We start from the raw sequence: 21,267 nt of genomic DNA on the forward strand, positions 1-21,267 counted from the left end.
TTCCCTGGTCTTAAGGGCACATGACCAGCATTCCCTGGTCTTAAGGGCACATGACCAGCATTCCCTGGTCTTAAGGGCACATGTCCAGCATTCCCAGGTCTTAAGGGCACATGACCAGCATTCCCTGGTCTTAAGGGCACATGACCAGCATTCCCTGGTCTTAAGGGCACATGACCAGCATTCCCTGGTCTTAAGGAAGCCGGTCACCCTAAATGAGCTCAGGAGCTCAGGAGCCCTCCGCCGCCAATCCCAGCTTATCCCAGAATACCTAGTTCCCTGAGTGGGTTTCGTCACTGCCGCAACCCATGGATTCTCTGACAAGAGATTGAATCCCTCCGTGAACCCTCTGTGGCTCGGAGTGCTCGCAGGACCAATATAGATGGTCTCTTTCCTTCAGGCTAGCAGTGGCCGCAGGTATTCTAGAAACGTACAGGCGTCTAGGAACGTACACGCGCCTAGAAAACGGAAGTGTCATTTCCTGATCCCTCACCAATGATTTGCTGAGAACAAGTCTCTGAATATGGATCGGATATTGCCTTGGTTCTGGACTCACCAGAACTTCAGAAAAGGATGGATTCACCTATTTATATCATAACCAATCTCTGTAGATTGACAAGGATGTCGGTTCCACTCTAGATCACGTGGTGTCCCTCATGAGGAAACTAAACTCTCTCGCAGAGCATCTGCCAATCACCCAGACAGGGAGCGTCCGGATAAGCGATCCACTGGACAGAAACCTCTGCAAGCGTGGTATCCTTTTTCAGCCAATATGCAAACACGTGGGGTGTTCCCTCCACGTATTCCAACCTAAGACGTGAGATGTCATGTCTGGTCTGATTCTTAAGGGCGACGGGTCCTTTTAAAGGACACCGATCTCCCCACACCAGCAAAAGACTAGCACATAGAGTCTCACATCCATGTATCCTCTTCTAATGCCAGGCCTAACGTGGGACAACCAGCCCTGTCCACCCAGGGACCTTAACTCTGTGGATGTACAGAGACTCCTTTTTTGGGGGGGGCGTCCGAGCACCCCCTCTGCATCTCGACTATTTAGCAGATGATGCAAGAAGGCGGACGATCCCTTTCCACTTCCCTGTTAAAATGATTAACCCTCGATCCCCCATCCTCTTAACTCTGCACAGTCAAAAGAGAGCGGCGATAGTAAGAGACGGTTTTTTGTCCTGCATGCAGCCGTGCATTCTGCCACTTGGCATATTACTGGGTAGAATCTCCTGTGGTATACCTACCAGTATCCCTAACCGATGGGTCATCAATTAAAAATACAACGGGCTGTCAGATAGCAAATCTAGTTGGTTCCGTCTTGCGGCCTCCAGTTCAGCGCTCTACCCTCCATTAGCCGCCGCATGTGTTGCTAGAGCAATGGTCTTTTGGTCAGAGACCTTAACTATTTTGATTTCCTATAGACCCAACCAGCAGTGGATCAGTTGTCCAGGACGGTCTAGATCTAAGGAATCTTGGTTCCAAAATGGGGACCGAAAAGTAAGACCGACCCTGAACCTCAAACTTCTACCAAGCTTGACAAGGTCCCCCTTCTTCGGATGGAGTTCTCCCTGCTCAGCCATTACTTCAATGGAAAAAGGGGGAGTTTCTGGCATCCACCAACATTCGGGATACTTACCTTCACATTCCTATGTTTTCCCTCTTCAAACATCCTTCGCTTTCCCTTTCGCGAACAGCATTTTCAAATCACGACCTTGTCCTTCGGCCTTGCTACCACACACAGAGTGTTTGCAAGGGTTATGGGGCTGTCATGTTCCTCTTGCACCCTAGAGGCGTGGTCATACTGCCCTATCTGGTCGACTTTCTAGCCGCTCCTTCAGCCCGGCGCTGAGTCGTCTATATCTCTTGCGATACCCTCTCTCTCCTGGGCTGGCAGCTAAACTTAGACAAGTTTTTTCCTCATTTCCAGCCCAGCAGATATCTTTTTTGAGGATGATCCTGGAATCTTCCAGAAGCTTGGTGATTCTCCCTTGAGACAAGGCCGTGGCGCTTCAACAGGGAGCTCGCACACTTGTTCACTCATCCCCTCATTCCATTCGATTTGCTAGGAGTGTTCTGAGGAAAATTGGTGACAACAATAGAAGTGATTTCCTTCGCTCCTCTCATTTTCTGCAGGTCAATGAGGCTTTCAGAGGGTAGTCTCTGAGCTCCTTCCTCATCCAGGGAAGATCCTTTCTCCCAGTTATTAGTGACTACCGATGCCAGTCCTCTCCTCCTGATCATTGTTCTGGGGATCCGAACGGTACAGCTAGTTCTACAGCAGGTCCACTGCCTTCTGGCGGGTCACCTTACCCGATTCAATTGGACAATCCCACGTCTGTGCCATACGTCAATCATCTAGCAGGTACCCGTGGTCAGGCGTCATGGCCGAGGTACCTCACATTCTCTGTTGGGCCACGATCTATCATTTGGTGAGCTCGGCACTACTCATCTCAGGTGTCGAACTCTGGGCAGCGGACGCCGTCAAGCTCCCGCCTCATGTGAGTGGGAACTTCACCCGGAAGTCTTTCATCAGATCCGACTTCTCTGGAGCACTCCAGATGTAGGTCGGGATGGCATCCAGACTGAACGCCAATGTACTCTAAGCTCATGGTTCGGCCTCCAGGTCCAAAAGCCATCTGCTCTGGTTCTTCCACGGTACCAGTTTCCTTCACCCCTCTTCCACTACTTCCGAGATCTTTTCGGAAGCAGGAAGGGCCCCAGTGATCCTGGGAGATCCACACTGATCATGTCAGGTTTTTTCTCGTTTGCTGAACTAGTATTTTTTCGTCTTATTGCAACAAAACTGCAAATATGGACTTCCTCGCAGGGAGTCTTCACATGTGGTTCTTCCCTATCGCATACCGTTAGATATTTGAGACCTTAATAATCCTGGGAGTCTTACAGTAGACTCCTTTTGATCCGGACAGACTTTACTATCAGGGAACATCGCCCTTTTTTCTCTGCGATGTCCTCATCCTGACGAGTCTTCGGAGCTAGCCAGACCTTTTTCCCTTATTACCATCAAGGCAAGGTTGTCTACAGGCAATCCCCATCCCTTGTTACCAAGGTGGCATTGTATTCCCACAGTTATGAGGCCATTGTTCTTCCCTCATTTCTTTCGGCACCAGTCCACATAACGGAATGGGTTTACCATATTCTGGACGTGGTGAGTGCTCTGAGTAGGTACGTCTCGAGGACTGCGTCCTTCCGAAGGTTGGACACTTTAGTTGGGCTACCTCACTGTAAGAGGACTGCTTCCTGATGGTTACAGGAAGGGTTTAGCCGTTTCATCGGCTATGTTAACTTGGTGGATTTGTTACACCATCCAGGAATCCTTCCGTGTTAGATGTCAGCCTATCTCCCTGTATATCGAGGTTTCTTGGATTCTAGGCACCAGGCGTCGGTACAGCACGACTGCAAGCTTGCGGGTTTGTCCAGTCCGCATGCATTCTTGAAGCACTATAATTTTCAGACTTTCACAGATGTGAGTCAGGCGGACTCTGCAGGCCCCGATGTCGCACTTGTAAATAGCGGTTACACAGGGCCTGATCCGATGTTGCCCCCACCCAGGGACTGCTTTGGGACGTCCCAAGGTCCGTGTCCCCAATGAGGTGTAGGAGAAATAGGGATTTTTGTGTACTCACCGCAAAATCCTTTTCTCCGAGCCAATCATTGGGGGATACAGCTCCCAGCCTATTATTAGCTTGTGCCTGTTTTATAATGTTACATGCTATATGCTCATATGTTGTTATTGATCTCCTACTGCTTTTGCACCGGACTGGTTAGCGAAGAGCCAGCAGGAGGGTGTATACTGCAGGGGAGGAGCTAACTTTCTTTGTATCACTTAGTGTCAGCCTCCTTGTGGCAGCAGCATACACCTACGGTCTGTGTCCCCCAATGATTGGCTCGGAGAAAAGGATTTTACAGTGAGTACACAAAAATCCCTATTTTTAAAGTGTAGCTAAACTTTTTATTATTCTTTTTGTACTATTTTTTGTCCAGCATGGAAAGTTATGAAACTTTGCAAATCCTTTTATTAAGGAAATTTTCCCTTAAAAAAAAATTGCATATAAGCAGCATCCAAACCTCTGTGCTTTTCCATCTATTCGCCTGCTTTCTGCACTAATATCAGAACATACTCATTTGATGATGGCAGTGAAGGTCAGCTCAGCATCTGTGTCACTGCAGAAGCTGCTGCAGGAGATTGTTCTGATCAGCACAACACTAGAAAGAGGAAACAGGGGCTGATCGATCACTGCCATTATCTGTACTCCAAATGAATAATTTCTGATATTAATACAGCTGAAAGCAGCAATCAAACTGGGGAAAAGCAGAGGTTCGGAAGCCATTTACATGCAATTTTTTTTTTACCGGATTGAAGATGAATTCCCTAATAAAGTGATTTACAAACTTTCAAAACTTTAAAAATGAAAGTTTAGTTACTCTTTAAATGATGGAATACTTTGTGATCACTGTTCTGTTCTAATACTACTGCACTATCGAACATAGAAACACATACACTTTAGTTTAGAGTCGCATATCGGGGTTGCCCTATTCATTAATAATCATGTATAGTAGACTACTATTGGCTTTACTGTTCTGCCATGCGTCTCTGATTTCATACGGAGGCACACTGTATGAATCCTACAGAAAGTAAATTGTGCCGTGTTGGAGTCATACTGCGATGCTCCCTAATACAATGCCATATGGATGCACCATACAGGGGTCCACAGAGTGCCTCCGTACAGGCTCTGCCATATGCACAAGACCTACGTAAGCCTGAACATAGCAGTTACTGAGAACAGCGGTCTATACACCTGCAGCGAGTCCCATCCTCTAATCTTGACACATGCCCAGAAAGCACAATACAAAGAGAGAGTCATGTTAAACATGAAGTAAGCACAAAACAGCGGATACTCCCTGATACCTCTAGAATTTGTTGGGCACGAAGTTCTTTTTCCATTCGTATCTGCTCAATTCTCTTGATTTTTTCCTAAGATTGGAAGAAAGCGTTATGAAAAAAATGTACATTACACAGATACAGTACATATGAGTCATCAGTCCTGGAATTAGAAAAGGGAACCATCCCCACCTATAAAGTGGTAAACATGGATCTTTTTACAAGTGATTGAGGTATGGAAAAGAAGGAATGAGGGTAATGTAAGTGTGCAACTTGCCATTTTATTTTATTTTTAAAAAAATGGGTGTTCTTTATGGAGATTTGTTAAGCTTGTGCTCCTGGGGATATATAGACGACATTTTATGCCGGACGCCAGATAGTGTGATTGATGTCAGCATGAGCGACTGTGGGATCAGTCCTGAATTTATGAATTATCATGGCTCCAGTGTTAATTCATCTCTGCCTGCCTGGTTTAGGTGTACTTTGCTCCTTATTATTTAATATGCAAAATAGGTAGTTTTACTAGCTCACATCATTATTGACAATCATAATAATTATCTGCTTTTTATTCAACTTTTTGTCTTTGGTGTCTTAACTTAAATAATGAAGTGATGATTTTTGGTTTCTAAATGCTTTACAGATACAGGTACACCTTCAGAGCCAAATAGCTGTGAGGTGTGTCGGCACCACTATAGGTATCCATACACATTGGACATAGATCGGCCAAGCAGGATGATTTCAGTGGAACCGGCTGCCCATCTAATACATATGGAGGTTCCTTGATCTAGATGTCGACAGAAAGACTCATTAGGTATATTGGTTCTCAACATGCCCACTCCATTTTCCTCAAGGGAGCAAAGCCACCTTATTACCCTTTCACTACCAAGAACACATGCTCACTCAGCTGAAGCATGCGTGCATGCGGGGAAACAGCTATCAAAGGTGAATGACTGCTTAACTGGTGAATGTCCATGGTGCATACTCTTGATGTATACATTGAACATATAACCTTGAATTAAAAAGTGTATATATAGTTGAATACTGTGGAAAAAAACAAGGTATGCACAGACCTACTGGACAGATGTATGGCAGAAGGGCACAAAGGAAACTAAAAGGCCCCCATACACACTGGATAAAAGTGATCCAAACCCGCTGTTTTCAGCTGGATCGTCCAACTTACTAATGTGTATGGGGAACGTATGCATTAGTGATCCGGCTGGGAACCATAGTCAGAGATTAATCTAGTCCAACGCTGTCCCTGGCCGCCTCTTCCCAGCGCTGCTACAGATGATTGACAGGTCTCTCACTAGAATACAAACTTGTCAATCTTCTGTAGCAGTGTTGGGAGAAGTTGGCCTGTGACGGCACTGGACAAGTCTAGTCCTCTCTGGATCACCGGCCAAGTCTTCAAAGTATATTTTTTCTGAAACGCTGGGACGTTTCAGAGATTAATTTGCTTGGCTGCAAATGTGCAGTAAGGCTTGCGGATTCATGCTGCTCGTGGTTTGGGCAGCATGAATTGCCTGACAAGTCCCCTGTAATAAGCGAGACATATTCTGAATAGACATAGCTGCTGTTGACAGATCTCATTATCAGCCACATTTCTACTTCAAGTACGGTACTTATGAGCCAGGCCTATTCAGAACAGATATCTTTGTACATTGGACCAAACCAAGAATAAGATCTGCCAACAGCTGAACGTCTAGAGGAGATATACTGAAAAGAGTAAATACATTTAATGGAGCACATTTCCAGGTCAGCGGGAGGGTCCAATGATTGCACATGTAGGACTACAAAATTTGTCATTTTTAATTACGCCGATTAGAAAAAATGTAAAAATAATCCTACCTGTTGCTTCAGTATCTTAATTTGCTCCTTTTGTTTCCGTTTCGCCTCTGCGGCCATAATAGCTGTAACACAAACATGACCACATTTACTGGAGGCAATCTAAGATGAAACAAAACATATATGTATCTCCGAAATTCTACCTTGCTGTTTCTTGGCTTCTTTAGCTGCTCGCACTTGCTCTTGTTTCTGAAGCTTTCGTAGAAGTTTTATCTGTGCAGCTTGTCTGGCGATTTCTATAACCCAAAAAAAAGATGGCACCGTGGAACTGAGACTGCGTGTGAAATGAGGATTCACTAATCTGAGGTCACATAGAATGACGGCAGACTTGAAGCCTAAGGGTGCTTTCACATTGCGTGCTGGCACCAGTTTGGTGGCCCCCATCAGGACTTATGTCTCAACCCCCTGTAAAAAGGGATTTGGAAGTATGCGCCAACGGGTCCATACACTTTAATGGTGTTGGCAGAGCAAAAATACACTCTGATGTGTATAATTTTCAGGCGTATATGTCTACTGGAGGTGGACGCCCAGACGTTGTAGATTGTGTCTAGGTGTCCTCCTCCAGTAGTTGTACACTCCCGAAAATGATACACATCAGCGCGCACGTTCGCTCTACCGGCACCATTAAAGTTTATGGACCCGTCGATGCATACGCCCAAATCTCATTTTGGGGGGGGGGGGGTCAAACATAAGCCCTGATGGGACCCACGAATGTGAAGATAAGTGCACTGTGAAAACACTCTATGGCTGGACAACATCTTTAACTCATTTTTACAGCCAGCAATGGGAAAAAGGGAAACAAAAACACTGTAAAAACACTTGCAAAAATGATTTTCAGCCCAAAATATATGTATCTTAGAAAAATAAAGTTGCGTTAAAGGTGTCTATGTCCTTTAAACAACCCAGGAATCTTAAGTTAAAAAAATGTTGAGTTACCTTTGAAGTATTAACAAGATGATCAAAATTTGGGTTATTTAGTTCAGAAAAAGGGCACCCGTTAGTGGTTCTAATAATTATATATAAATATATTCAGATGCAAAATTCTCTCATGACCTTTTCCACTAAGTCGAAAAGAAAGAATGGGAATCTTTACTATAAAAGAAGGGAAACTAAGTACTGTAACTGCTAAAAGAAATACTAAAAAGGTATCAAAGGAACCTTGACACCTTACTCCAGAGTAATAATATTACAAGCTATGGGTACCAGATTTCAGCAGATGGGTCAATCATCCAGGGACTTATTCTATCCTTCTATATTATTTCAAAACACTCATTTTCGGTGATCACTTTGTATCTCCGTTCATACTGCACCCACGCACAAATTATACACCATTTGAAAGGTTAACTTTCCCCTTCAGCAAGAAAATAGCCAAACAAACCACTCATCCATGATGTGATCACAAAATACACTTTAAACATTAATTTTCATAAACCTGCAGTAAGGAAAAATTACCTGCAGGTGGCACCACACTACCCCAAAGTATACAACCACAAAGCTGAAAGGGAACCTGTCACCCCGTTTTTTGAGATTGAGCTATAAATACTGTTAAATAGGGCCTGCGCTGTGCGTTACTATAGTGTATGTAGTGTACCCCGATTCCCCATGTATGCTGAGAAATACATTACCAAAGTCGCCGTTTTCGCCTGTCAATCAGGCTGGTCTGGTCTGGTGGGCGTGTTCACAGCGCTCTTTTCTTCCCCAGCTTTCCGTTGGTGGCGTAGTGGTGTGCGCATGTCCAGAGTTCCGACTTCCCTGCGCCCACGTGAAGACACAGCGCGCGATCTGCGCTGTAATCCCTTGCATCGGTGGGGGCGGCCATCTTCCTGGGGCCGCGCGTGCGCAGATGGAGTGCTCTGCTGCACGGGGCTTCAGGAAAATGGCCGCGGGCAGCCGCGCGTGCGCATTAGAGATCGCGGCGGCCATTTTCCCAAAGCCGAGATGCAAACTCGGCTTTGGGAAAATGGCCGCCGCGATCTCTAATGCGCACGCGCGGCTGCCCGCGGCCATTTTCCTGAAGCCCCGTGCAGCAGAGTACTCCATCTGCGCACGCGCGGCCACAGGAAGATGGCCGCCCCCACCGATGCAAGGAATTACAGCGCAGATCGCGCGCTGTGTCTTCACGTGGGCGCAGGGAAGTCGGAACTCTGGACATGCGCACACCACTACGCCACCAACGGAAAGCTGGGGAAGAAAAGAGCGCTGTGAACACGCCCACCTGACCAGACCAGCCTGATTGACAGGCGAAAACGGCGACTTTGGTAATGTATTTCTCAGCATACATGGGGAATCAGGGTACACTACATACACTATAGTAACACACAGCGCAGGCCCTATTTAACAGTATTTATAGCTCAATCTCAAAAAACGGGGTGACAGGTTCCCTTGAAACAAATCCTAGCATTTGCCTTGGGGGCTTTCCAGCTTAGGGTGGTTTCACACTTGCGTTTTTGTCTGCAGCGTTTTTTTTTCAAAGAAACGCATGCGTTTTTTTTCCCTATATTTAACATTGAAAACGCATGCGTTTTTTTGTGTACGCGTTTGGTCGCGTTTTGTGACGCATGCGTTTTTTTACTGCATGCGTTCATTTTCTGAAATGCTACTTGTAGTATTTTTAGAAGCGTTTTTTGGACCAAAAAAAAACGCATGCGTTTTCATGCGTTTTTTTGGGGTCAAAAAATACATTGGAGTCAATGGGGACGCATGCGTTTTTTGGTGCATACGTTTTCTGCGGTAAAAAACGCATGCGTTTTTTTATTAAAAAACCAGAAAACACACTAATATGCCACCCCCCAACATAAAGGTGATAAAGGGAACCTAACCCTACCCCTAACCCTACCCCTAACCCTAAGGGATCCTAACCCTACCCCTAACCCTAACCCTAACCCTACCCCTAACCCTAAGGGATCCTAACCCTAACCCTACCCCTAACCCTACCCCTAACCCTAAGGGATCCTAACCCTACCCCTACCCCTAACCCTACCCCTACCCATAACCCTAAGGGATCCTAACCCTAACCCTAATCCCTTTATGGTTAGGGTTAGGGGTAGGGTTAGGATCCCTTAGGGTTAGTGGTAGGGTTAGGGGTAGGGTTAGGATCCCTTAGGGTTAGGGTTTGGGGTAGGGTTAGGGGTACGGTTAGGGTTAGGATCCCTTAGGGTTAGGGGTAGGGTTAGGGGTAGGATCCCTTTAGGGTTAGGGTTATAATCCCTACCCCTAACCCTACCCCTAACCCTAACTATTTCTGTTTATAGTGGGTTTTTTACTTTATTTTGATGATTGGCAGCTGTCACACATTTCTCAGCATGCGTTTAAAAAATGCAAACGCATGTAAAAACGCATGTAAACGCGTCAAAACGCCGCGTTTTTTTCACCACATGCGTCAAAAAAACGCAGCGTTTACACGCGTTTACATGCGTTTTTTCACCATGCGTTTTTTGCGTTTTTTACCGCAAAAACGCACCCCAAAAAACGCCAATGTGAAACCAGCCTTACCGAACTCCTTGCCCAGATGATTTCAGGCAGGTACATATAAAATATTTGCTACATATGTGGAAGTAGAATAAAAGTAAAACTTTACCTGTTTAAGACTTCAGCTTTAAAACTGAAGATATAAATTAATGCAGCCTAAAAGGGATCGGACAGAACCTGTCCGATCCCTTTTAGGCTGAATTCATTTATATCTATATATCTATATTTATACCATCAAATTTTTCATATTATTGGACAGTCATTGAAAAGTCTATCTTCCTTCTAAGGCTGCAGCTTATTGGTGACCTGGAGTCACCTCTGATTCCAAGTAAAAAACTGCAGCTTAGACTGTACATTGTTTCCCGATGGGAGAGATTGGTGGAAACAACCTTGCAAAAATTGAAAAGAAAAACAAACAACCGTAGGGAAAAAAAAAGGTACAATAATCTGCAGGTATTACTTTTTTTTTTTTTTTATAAAGGATATTCCCAATTATTATACGATGGTGTAAATACGCTCAGTTATGGGATCAATTCTCCATCATTTTTACTGTCAAAGTGGCACTGCTGTACAGGGAGCTGCTCCGTTCACATACATAGGGCTGTGTTGTACTTCCCTACACTGCAGATAGATGGCGGTGCTGCTGTGGAGGGGAAAACAATGCTGCTGCCCCTGTTCTTTTACAAGGTCCTCACAATCAGATCCCTTCTGATCAGTAAGTAAAATACCATTATGTTTAATGTTGGGGGATCTCCTTTAGGCTGGAGTCACACACAAAGTATAAAAAAAGGTCCGCTTTACATGGACGAGAATCACAGAAATGTTCCCTGAACAGTGTGTCATCTGTGTGCAGTGCGAGGATGCGATTTTCTCGCATGCAAGCATCTGTGTGACATCCGTATGGTGAGATTTTCTTGCCAGCTTGCAAAATGGACATATAATGGATTCATGGGCCAAATATTCATGAAAACACATTATATATCTATATATCATCTCATTAAATACGTTTATATTTGACCAGCTTTATTTTTCTGAAATTGCCTGCATCCCTGACAACCAATGTGTGAAAATTGTGCACGGTCATTATATGGATTAGCTCCTATAGGCTCTAGGTGAAATTTCATACAGGTATACAGCCAGAGAATGAGTAATAACACACACGCTAGTGCAAATGTCATAGAAAATCAGTATTTTGAGGTTTTTCTAGAGTGTAAAATGTACGAGCAATTGGAAGCAGAAATACACCAGTGGATAACATGCAAAGTCTCTGGAAATGTTGTGGGATTTGTTGCCAACGTGAAAATTAAAGGCTCATCCTTAACCCCTAATGTTACCAAACTAAAGGAACCCCAATGATTGACTGCACATCAACCCTTGATAATTCGAGCAGCTCACACACCTTGTGCCTGAAGCTTTCGTAGGAGCTTTGCTTCATCGTTCACAGCAAAATCTGGGTTTCCTACGTTTGGGGGTCGTCCTTTTCTACGTCTCATCCTGGTTTCCTCCCTAGCTAGTTGCCTCTCTGGATTAGGCGGTCGTCCTCTGCGTCCTTCCATTGCTCGGATACGTGGAACAATTTCTTCTTCGTTCAGAAGACACCATTGCAGTCCCTTTAAAAAAGATAAAGAGGGATCAGCGTGATCACAGGAGAGCCCCGCTGCCACCACAGCTATCAGCACGATGCACATGCACTATTAAAGCTCATGTTGTGCTTACTGAAGCATATAACGTAATCATTTTATATGTGAAATATGCTGGAAAGGATCGTTCTATTCAGTCCTTAAAGGAATTTTCAACTACTTTGATCGGTGGCAGTCTGACACCCGGCACCCCACCTATCGGCTGTTAACAGATCCGTCAACGGCACAGAGCACCACAGCTCCATAAACTGTTTAGTGGCCATTCCCAGGTACTGCAGATCAGCTCCTATTCAGGCTGTTCATAGATTCTTACCTGCCTAGGCCTCAAACAAATGCAGTGGACCCATGTGGTTAAGATAGAAAAAACACAGGTGCAGCATAACCGATGAGGCAGCCACTCTCGACCTGCCAAACTAATGGAGGGGCTGGCTGCTTGGCACATTGCTGCACATAAAAGACTTGTATGCGGCGCTGTTCACACAATGGAGATGCACAGCATCCAGGCAAACCTAGTAGTGACACCCTTCTATTAGATCAGGCGGGCCTGCCCAGATCTGAAAGTGGCTGCCTCATCGGTTATGCTGCACCTGTGTTTTTTCTATCTTAACCACATGGGTCCACTGCATTTGTTTGAGGCCTAGGCAGGTAAGCATCTCTGCCTTATTTTGCTGTTTACTAATTTTTGGAGGATCTCTGAAATCTCTTTTTGTGCTCTTGCTGTTCATAGATTCTATAGCATGGGGGCAGACATGAATCATGGCCAAAATAGAACAATACACTTTACCCAACCTTATACCAAGCCTCATTGCTTAGTACAAGTGCAAAACATAAAATGTCACCCACAGGTGAACAACTTGGAAAAATTATACAAAAACGCCTAAATGATATTATCCATGAATGCTATGAGCGCACCGCAGTAGTGTGTATCTCCTGTCATTGGTTCAAAATCGTCTGAAGGTCAAGTTAGGGAACTTGGTTCTTTTTGCAGGCTGAGAGGGCACACAAAATGCCAAATATTCTTATTGGCGTGGGCAAGGTGACCTATTACTCAAATCTGCACTTCAAGAAGCAAGACAAGAAGCTAAATGTTTTTTATCTTACAGATTTTTTTTAATTCCAAGGGGTTTGTCGCAGGAATTGGCTCCCTTGATGAAATAAGTAAGGGAAATAAGAAAGTCCTAAGTAAGGGCAGAGACAGACTGCCGTATAACTCGTGCAAGGATGGCATTGTAAACCCCGTACTGGCTGTCTGCTCTCCTGACCGGGGTGTGACGGCTGCATAGAAATACATCACACTGTCATGCTCAGGTCAGGAGAGGTGCTGGGCCAGTCCATGCATTGCGATCTGATCATCACACGAGTTGTACGGCAGTCGGTCTCTGCCATAACGGTCAATTTAAACATGCGAGTGTAATAGAAACAAAGTACAAACTGATTTGTTTTGGACAAAATCTCCACCAAGTCCACAATTGCATGAAAATGTCACTCTTAGTGCTTGTAATATTTTCAGTCTGCGAAAAAAACGTATCACCCTCTGACCAATGTTATTCAATGGGGCAGTGCAGTTGAGCAATGTTTTTCACTGATCATAGCAGCATAAGCAAAAATCAGTCGGGGACTAGGGAAACACGTTTTGGGCTTATTTTAAAACGTATCCCGTTGATTAAAAAAAAAAAAATGGTATCGGCCCAGCTGTATGATGATGCTGAAATACCATAATAGTGTCGTGCATAAAAATATATTTTGCTCTAAAATACCTTTGGTTCCTGGTCATATTAATGGCGAACAAATCCTATTTTTTTTAATTAATAATAATTGTTATAACCTGGGATAATATTTCCACTTTCCATGTGATGAATGGTAAAGCACATGGGAGCTGACTTTGTGTTTCTTAAATAAGATTTGTCTATGCAGTTAATTAGTGTTTAGTGACTTGTTCTTTTTTTTTTTAATGGATTAGCAGAACATAAAAATGCAAAGTGATTCTTGTGTCCTGTATGTAGTTACAGCGGCCTCTATGCACTAATGTGAAATACAAATGCATTTTCTATAAATTATATTTCCGAGACTTAACTTGTTTCCACTGGACTACCCCTTTATCACCTACCCACCAAAACATAAGATAGTGGATGACTTGCTGATCAGTGGTGGTCTGTGTGGCCTGACTGCTGAGACCCGCACCGACCAGTAGATTGGCACACTTTTATCCTCATTACAAAATGGAGCAGCCGGCCGGACACCTGATCATTCTCTATAGAGGTGATGGAAAAAGATGAGTGCAGCACTCGGCAGCCCCGTAGGGAATGGATGGAGTGGAGGGCAAGCATGCCCACTGCCGCTCCTTTCTAACCGGGATAAGAGTCCTATTCTGCTGATTGGTGTGTGTCACAGCGGATGGACCCCACTGATCGATAAGTTATCACTATAAGGCCAAGTATAAGCTGGAGCTTATTTTATTTTTTTTTTTAATTAATTTTACCCACTCATATAGCACCATTCCACCGCACTTTCCAGACTTCATCATTGCTGTCCCCATCGCTGCTCACAATCTAAATTCCCTATCGGTATGCCTATGGATTGTGGGTGGAAACCCAGATTAGATGAGCAGCTGGTCCACAATATTTAGCTAAATGTGTACATGGGCTTTTAATTGTGCAGGTGTAGGAAAATCAAGAGTAGTCCCCCACAATAACCACTCGGTTTTTTTTCTCCATGGAAAATCCGTAATCTGATTAGTTGCTACAAGTAATAGTGATATTTATTTGCACACTACATTTTTCTCATCAGCACTTAATGTATACAGTATACTCTAGCAGAAATGTGCATTTTTCTTTAGAAAGGAATTAGATACTCAATGAATTTGCTAAGAAAACAGCACGAATATTATTTTCAGGCCAGCACCTCTCATACACTACATGATCTATGATTACACGGTCAATGAAGGCGAACCAGTGGTCTCATGAATGTGTAAATGTATCTGTAGGGTAAATATGTATGGGCAATATTTAAGAGAGTTTTCTTCTTTCTAGAGAGGAGGCAATGTGAAAGGTGATAGGTGAATGTTCATGATGGCCAAATTACTGGTCAACTTTTGCTTACCAGTAACTCCAATTATCCCATAAACTATGATATGTTAGTACAACAAGGTCCAAAAGGGAGGATGACCTGATCAAACGCAAGCAACACCAGCAGAGGTCCAGATAGAATAGTCTTGTACAGGCTCGGTCTGGCCCACAGGTGAACAGGAGAAACCTCCGGTAGGCCGCTGTGAAGGAGTGCTGATGAGAAGTGCTATTACACTTGATCCAAAATTAGAAAAAGTTATCATCTAATCATTCATTAAACAAGCTAGCCAAATTAATATTACATAGAAGCAAAAGTAAACTTGTGTAGTAGAACCAAGTTATTTTTTTCATGTAGCTGGATAGTGGGCCCCAAGAATCAATGTTACTGGTGAGCCTTTGCCACCCCAGTCTGACATTGGTCTTGTATATCCTATTAAACCACCACAATACAAACACTCATAATGTAAAGTCTGCAGAGATGCTTTATAATAAACTATCACACTGAGTCCTAGGAAGATGAATGGAATATGTTGTGAGTGTGCCAGCGCTGCCGAGAACGACGCAAAAAAAGCAGAACTCAACTTATCATACTTTACAAGGTCTCAGCAGTAATAAGCCCTGCCGCTAACGATGCTGCTCACAAACTATAAACTGAAGATCAAAACGTGAACTCCTATCATCTTTCCCCAAGTAGCCTTCTAATCAGGACCGGAATCAAAGGCGCTGCATCCATCTTTAAAGCTTCCGTTTCACTTAGATGTCTTCAATATATCTTCTTTAGTTTTGCCTCTTATTATTCTGATAGTTCCTTGTCAGATCCTCCAGCTTTTTTTTTTTTAACTTCTAAGAAATCTCAATAAACTATTTCATGATGCCCCTTATGTGTGGGCCCAGCGGAGTAAAGCACACCGAGTAATTGAGTCTGTTGACCAAATGTTATTAATTGTCATATAACAAGTAGGAATGGGAAGAAACTAGACTGACGCTAGTCAAAGGGTCTGAGATCTGTGGAATACGGAATTAACCATTAAAGGTTAGTGGTAGTCACTTTACTATGCAACGCCACAACTCCACATTGCCTATGACTGTATGACTTGGAAAAGTGCTATCCATCGTTTTGACGGGTAGCGCTCGTCCTGATGTTATTCTATAGGGCCATGCACATGTCTGATTCTTTTCCTCGGACCGAGTCGATCTGGGACAAAAAAAAAATTAGTAGCATGCACAATTTGCCTCCAATAATCGGATGGCACTTGCCCATTCATGTCTATGGGTCCATGGAAAACATCAGACCGCAATAAGATGACTCCAATTTTCACAGACGGACATTGTAGGGGAGGTGACTTGGGATGTCCATGATATATAGTATGGACCAGTGTATTAAAAAAGCCACAAAAGAACTCAAACATGAAAAATCATGGGATTGTTTATAAACAGGAAATAAAAATGCTGGAAAAGATGTCAAGACAGCGAGTATGAGGCTGGTACCATCATGGGGAAGGAGCGTGATATTGTAAGCCGGTTTCTGAAGGGCACCCTCCACCCAATTGCTTGCTGCACCCAACAAATGATTGTACTGCCCTTGGGATTCAATGAAACCTTACATATATGGCTTGTATAAATTGCAATCTTTTTTTTTCATATTTACATGAAAGGTATAGTCTTGTGCTCATAGTCCTGTATAGGACTAATTTACAAATGTTGCAGAAGTATAGTTTATTTCTCTTCTTTCAGGACAACCGTGTTGCTGTTTGCTTAGATTTGCTTTTCCTACACACTTTGATCGCCATCATTATACATTTCCCAATAGTGTTTGTACTCCGATTTAATATCATCTCCTATCCATAGCATAAAGAAAATTGTCCTTCTTGCTTTGGGTCTGACCGTGGAACCCAAAATGATCCTAAGAACGGGGGCTCTGAAGATCCCCAATCTAAAAGAAGACGAGGTTGAGCATGTGTACCTCTGCTCCATTCATTCTCAATGGGACCCCCAATAGAGTACTGGCACTTCCATTGAGAAGAAATGGAGTGGAGTTTTGCATGCTTGAAATCTGCCCCATTCCCATTATCAGAATCATTGGGGTCCCAACAGTTGAGACCCCAGTGATCAGGAGGTTACCCCCTATCTTACGAATAGGGGATAATTTTGAACCTTGATACAAACCCTTTAGGGGGTAACAGGAAGCTTTATATACTTTTTTTTGCTATACAAGAGACTCCTTCTTTATAGTACACAGACTTGTTTTAGGTCCAACATAGCATAAGAAGATTGCATAGGAACCATGGATCTTCAGGTAATGTTACAGTAATAAGATAAGAAGTAAGGTCTGCGCTATCCATGTACTGACCTAGGAAAGAATTATAGTGCAAAAATTAAGACAGACTTTGAAAATATTTTCAGTTGACTTTCCAAAATATTTTTCACATGTCAAAAGAAGCAGCCACATTTGATGCCATTACAATAAGGAACAGAACGAAATTGCAAACACCAAAAAACATAGACACGAAACAGTACTAAAGACACACAAATAACAGCACATTCTACTACACACATGGACAAGCGGCAGAAATTGTGATAATATGGCAAGTATCACAATGTCAAACGACTAAGCTTATGTTCCAACATATGAGCGAGATTCCCTCCGAGCTGATCAATCCAGAAATGAAAGAGTTAAAATGAATGCTAAAGGCTCCAAGTTCGCTGACACCCGGGTTTTCAACACCCACATTTGCAAATTGTTCAGCTTGGAGGGAAGGTGATAATGGGAAAAGCCAGATTTCCATGAAATATGACTTTTTACCTACATGTATGCTAGAACTATGAGTGTTTAAGGGGATACCTGTGGTCCATCTCTGGCTTCATAGAAGTCCCCCACTCTTATTTTTGCACTGAAGCTGAAATTGTCCCTTGTGATATCCATTATTCCATTTCTGCTGAGATACTGAAAAAATCACAGATTTTTTCATTTCAGGATTTCAAAGAACGACAGCCGGTTTGTTGCCCTTCTCCCAGTCACACACAGTAACAGGAGGGACTCCGCACGCACATATACAGGACAAGATGGAACACAAAACCAAACTTATCTGGACTACACTGTGACATATAGAGGAGACCATTATATTAATGAGGATTTGTTACTTGCCATAAATGTCTTTTTATGTTATCTGGTGTAAATGCCGCTGTTCTCCTGAATCCGATGCTGTTTTTCTTTTCTTCCTGCGCCTCTCCGTTCCTGAGATATGGCCCATTATTCCCTTTATATAAGTCTTTTAGCCAACTGGGCGTGGTTCTAACATATATACCCACAGAAGAGTTAGAGACCACACCCACTGGTCAACAAATACTAGATTTGCATACAGGGAAGAGAGGGCCATATCTCAGGGACAGAGAGGAGCAGAAACAAAAGAAAAACATCGCCGGATTCAGGAGAAGGTGCCTGGTAAAAAAGTGACATATTTATGGCAAGTGATAGGCCCTCTTTACAGTGTACCTACAGCTTTGTAGGGGGATCTGACTCAATCAGGGGGTCTTCACTGCAGTACTAACATAGAAACACATTTTTCTATGAGGATTTGTCATTTACTATAGCAGAGCTTTAATTATTCTGTACTGATCCAGGGGTCTAAAACCCACTGGTCATACATTTTTGGACTTTTCCAGGTACTTTTTTAAATTGTAATAAGACCCTTTAAGAGTTGCAAAGTCCTTTAACTTTATGAATATCAAACTACAGTCACCATTAAAGGGGATGTATGGTATTAATTTGTTACAGCTCGGCAGCTGATAGAGCATTCAGCTCTGTAAGGGATCGTATATGTACTTACCATTCAGACTCATGGACAGCCCCTACAAATGCATGAGAGACAGCCATAGTGGACAACTGGTGTCTGGGCGACTAAGTGGCACGCAAAGAAGTCACTAGAACTAGTGACCATCACTGTGATGGACCCGTAATGCTAGAACTAGTGACATCATCACTGTGATGGACCCGTAATGCTAGAACTAGTGACATCATCACTGTGATGGACCCATAAAGCTAGAACTAGTGACAACACTGTGGTGTAGATGTAATGCTAGAACTAGTGACATCATTACTGCGGTGTACATGTAATGCCAGAACTAGTGACATCATCACTGTGGTGTACATGTAATGCCAGAACTAGTAACATCATCACTGTGGTGTAGATGTAATGCTAGAACTAGTGACATCATCACTGTGGTGTACATGTAATGCCAGAACTAGTGACATCATCACTGTGGTGTACATGTAATGCTAGAACTAGTAACATCATCACTGTGGTGTACATGTAATGCCAGAACTAGTGACATCATCACTGTGGTGTACATGTAATGCTAGAACTAGTGACATCATCACTGTGGTGTACATGTAATGCCAGAACTAGTGACATCATCACTGTGGTGTACATGTAATGCTAGAACTAGTGACATCATCACTGTGGTGTACATGTAATGCCAGAACTAGTGACATCATCACTGTGGTGTACATGTAATGCCAGAACTAGTGACATCATCACTGTGGTGTACATGTAATGCTAGAACTAGTGACATCATCACTGTGGTGTACATGTAATGCCAGAACTAGTGACATCATCACTGTGGTGTACATGTAATGCTAGAACTAGTAACATCATCACTGTGGTGTACATGTAATGCCAGAACTAGTGACATCATCACTGTGGTGTACATGTAATGCTAGAACTAGTGACATCATCACTGTGGTGTACATGTAATGCCAGAACTAGTGACATCATCACTGTGGTGTACATGTAATGCCAGAACTAGTGACATCATCACTGTGGTGTACATGTAATGCCAGAACTAGTGACATCATCACTGTGGTGTACATGTAATGCCAGACCTAGTGACATCATCACTGTGGTGTACATGTAATGCCAGAACTAGTGACATCATCACTGTGGTGTACATGTAATGCTAGAACTAGTAACATCATCACTGTGGTGTACATGTAATGCTAGAACTAGTGACATCATCACTGTGGTGTACATGTAATGCCAGAACTAGTGACATCATCACTGTGGTGTACATGTAATGCTAGAACTAGTGACATCATCACTGTGGTGTACATGTAATGCTAGAACTAGTAACATCATCACTGTGGTGTACATGTAATGCTAGAACTAGTAACATCATCACTGTGGTGTACATGTAATGCTAGAACTAGTGACATCATCACTGTGGTGTACATGTAATGCCAGAACTAGTGACATCATCACTGTGGTGTACATGTAATGCTAGAACTAGTGACATCATCACTGTGGTGTACATGTAATGCTAGAACTAGTAACATCATCACTGTGGTGTACATGTAATGCCAGAACTAGTGACATCATCACTGTGGTGTACATGTAATGCTAGAACTAGTGACATCATCACTGTGGTGTACATGTAATGCTAGAACTAGTGACATCATCACTGTGGTGTACATGTAATGCTAGAACTAGTAACATCATCACTGTGATGTACATGTAATGCTAGAACTAGTGACATCATCACTGTGGTGTACATGTAATGCCAGAACTAGTGACATCATCACTGTGGTGTACATGTAATGCTAGAACTAGTGACATCATCACTGTGGTGTACATGTAATGCTAGAACTAGTGACATCATCACTGTGGTGTACATGTAATGCTAGAACTAGTGACATCATCACTGTGGTGTACATGTAATGCTAGAACTAGTGACATCATCACTGTGGTGTACATGTAATGCTAGAACTAGTGACATCATCACTGTGGTGTACATGTAATGCTAGAACTAGTGACATCACTGTGGTGTACATGTAATGCTAGAACTAGTGACATCATCACTGTGGTGTACATGTAATGCTAGAACTAGTGACATCATCACTGTGGTGTACATGTAATGCTAGAACTAGTGACATCATTACTGTGGTGGACCCGTAAAGCTAGAACTAGTGACATCATCACTGTGGTGTACATGTAATGCTAGAACTAGTGACATCATCACTGTGGTGTACATGTAATGCTAGAACTAGTGACATCACTGTGGTGTACATGTAATGCTAGAACTAGTGACATCATCACTGTGGTGTACATGTAATGCTAGAACTAGTGACATCATCACTGTGGTGTACATGTAATGCTAGAACTAGTGACATCATTATTGTGGTTGACATGTAATGCTAGAACTAGTGACATCATCACTGTGGTGTACATGCAATGCTAGAACTAGTGACATCATCACTGTGGTGGACATGTAATGCTAGAACTAGTGACATCATCACTGTGGTGGACAAGCAATGCTAGAACTAGTGACATCATCACTGTGGTGGACCCGT

General features: G+C 43.2%; 1 protein-coding gene across 17 annotated transcripts in view; it reads right to left on the reverse strand.

The window, feature by feature from the left end:
* Positions 1–21,267, reverse strand: part of BAZ2B (bromodomain adjacent to zinc finger domain 2B) — a 361,802-nt gene that overhangs the window by 61,650 nt on the left and 278,885 nt on the right. For 12 of the 17 annotated variants that reach the window (XM_069733005.1, XM_069733004.1, XM_069733003.1 and 9 more), the window contains 5 exons: positions 17,764–17,865; positions 11,616–11,826; positions 6,892–6,984; positions 6,752–6,813; positions 4,931–4,996 (listed from right to left, as the gene is read on the reverse strand). In XM_069733005.1, the coding sequence (XP_069589106.1) occupies positions 4,931–4,996; positions 6,752–6,813; positions 6,892–6,984; positions 11,616–11,826; positions 17,764–17,865 (534 nt within the window). The remainder of the gene's footprint in view (positions 1–4,930; positions 4,997–6,751; positions 6,814–6,891; positions 6,985–11,615; positions 11,827–17,763; positions 17,866–21,267) is intronic. The other 5 variants (XM_069733010.1, XM_069733013.1, XM_069733012.1 and 2 more) reach the window with 1 other exon arrangement.

The sequence above is a fragment of the Ranitomeya imitator genome, chromosome 7 (assembly GCF_032444005.1).
Source record: "Ranitomeya imitator isolate aRanImi1 chromosome 7, aRanImi1.pri, whole genome shotgun sequence".
NCBI classification, from domain to species: domain Eukaryota; kingdom Metazoa; phylum Chordata; class Amphibia; order Anura; family Dendrobatidae; genus Ranitomeya; species Ranitomeya imitator.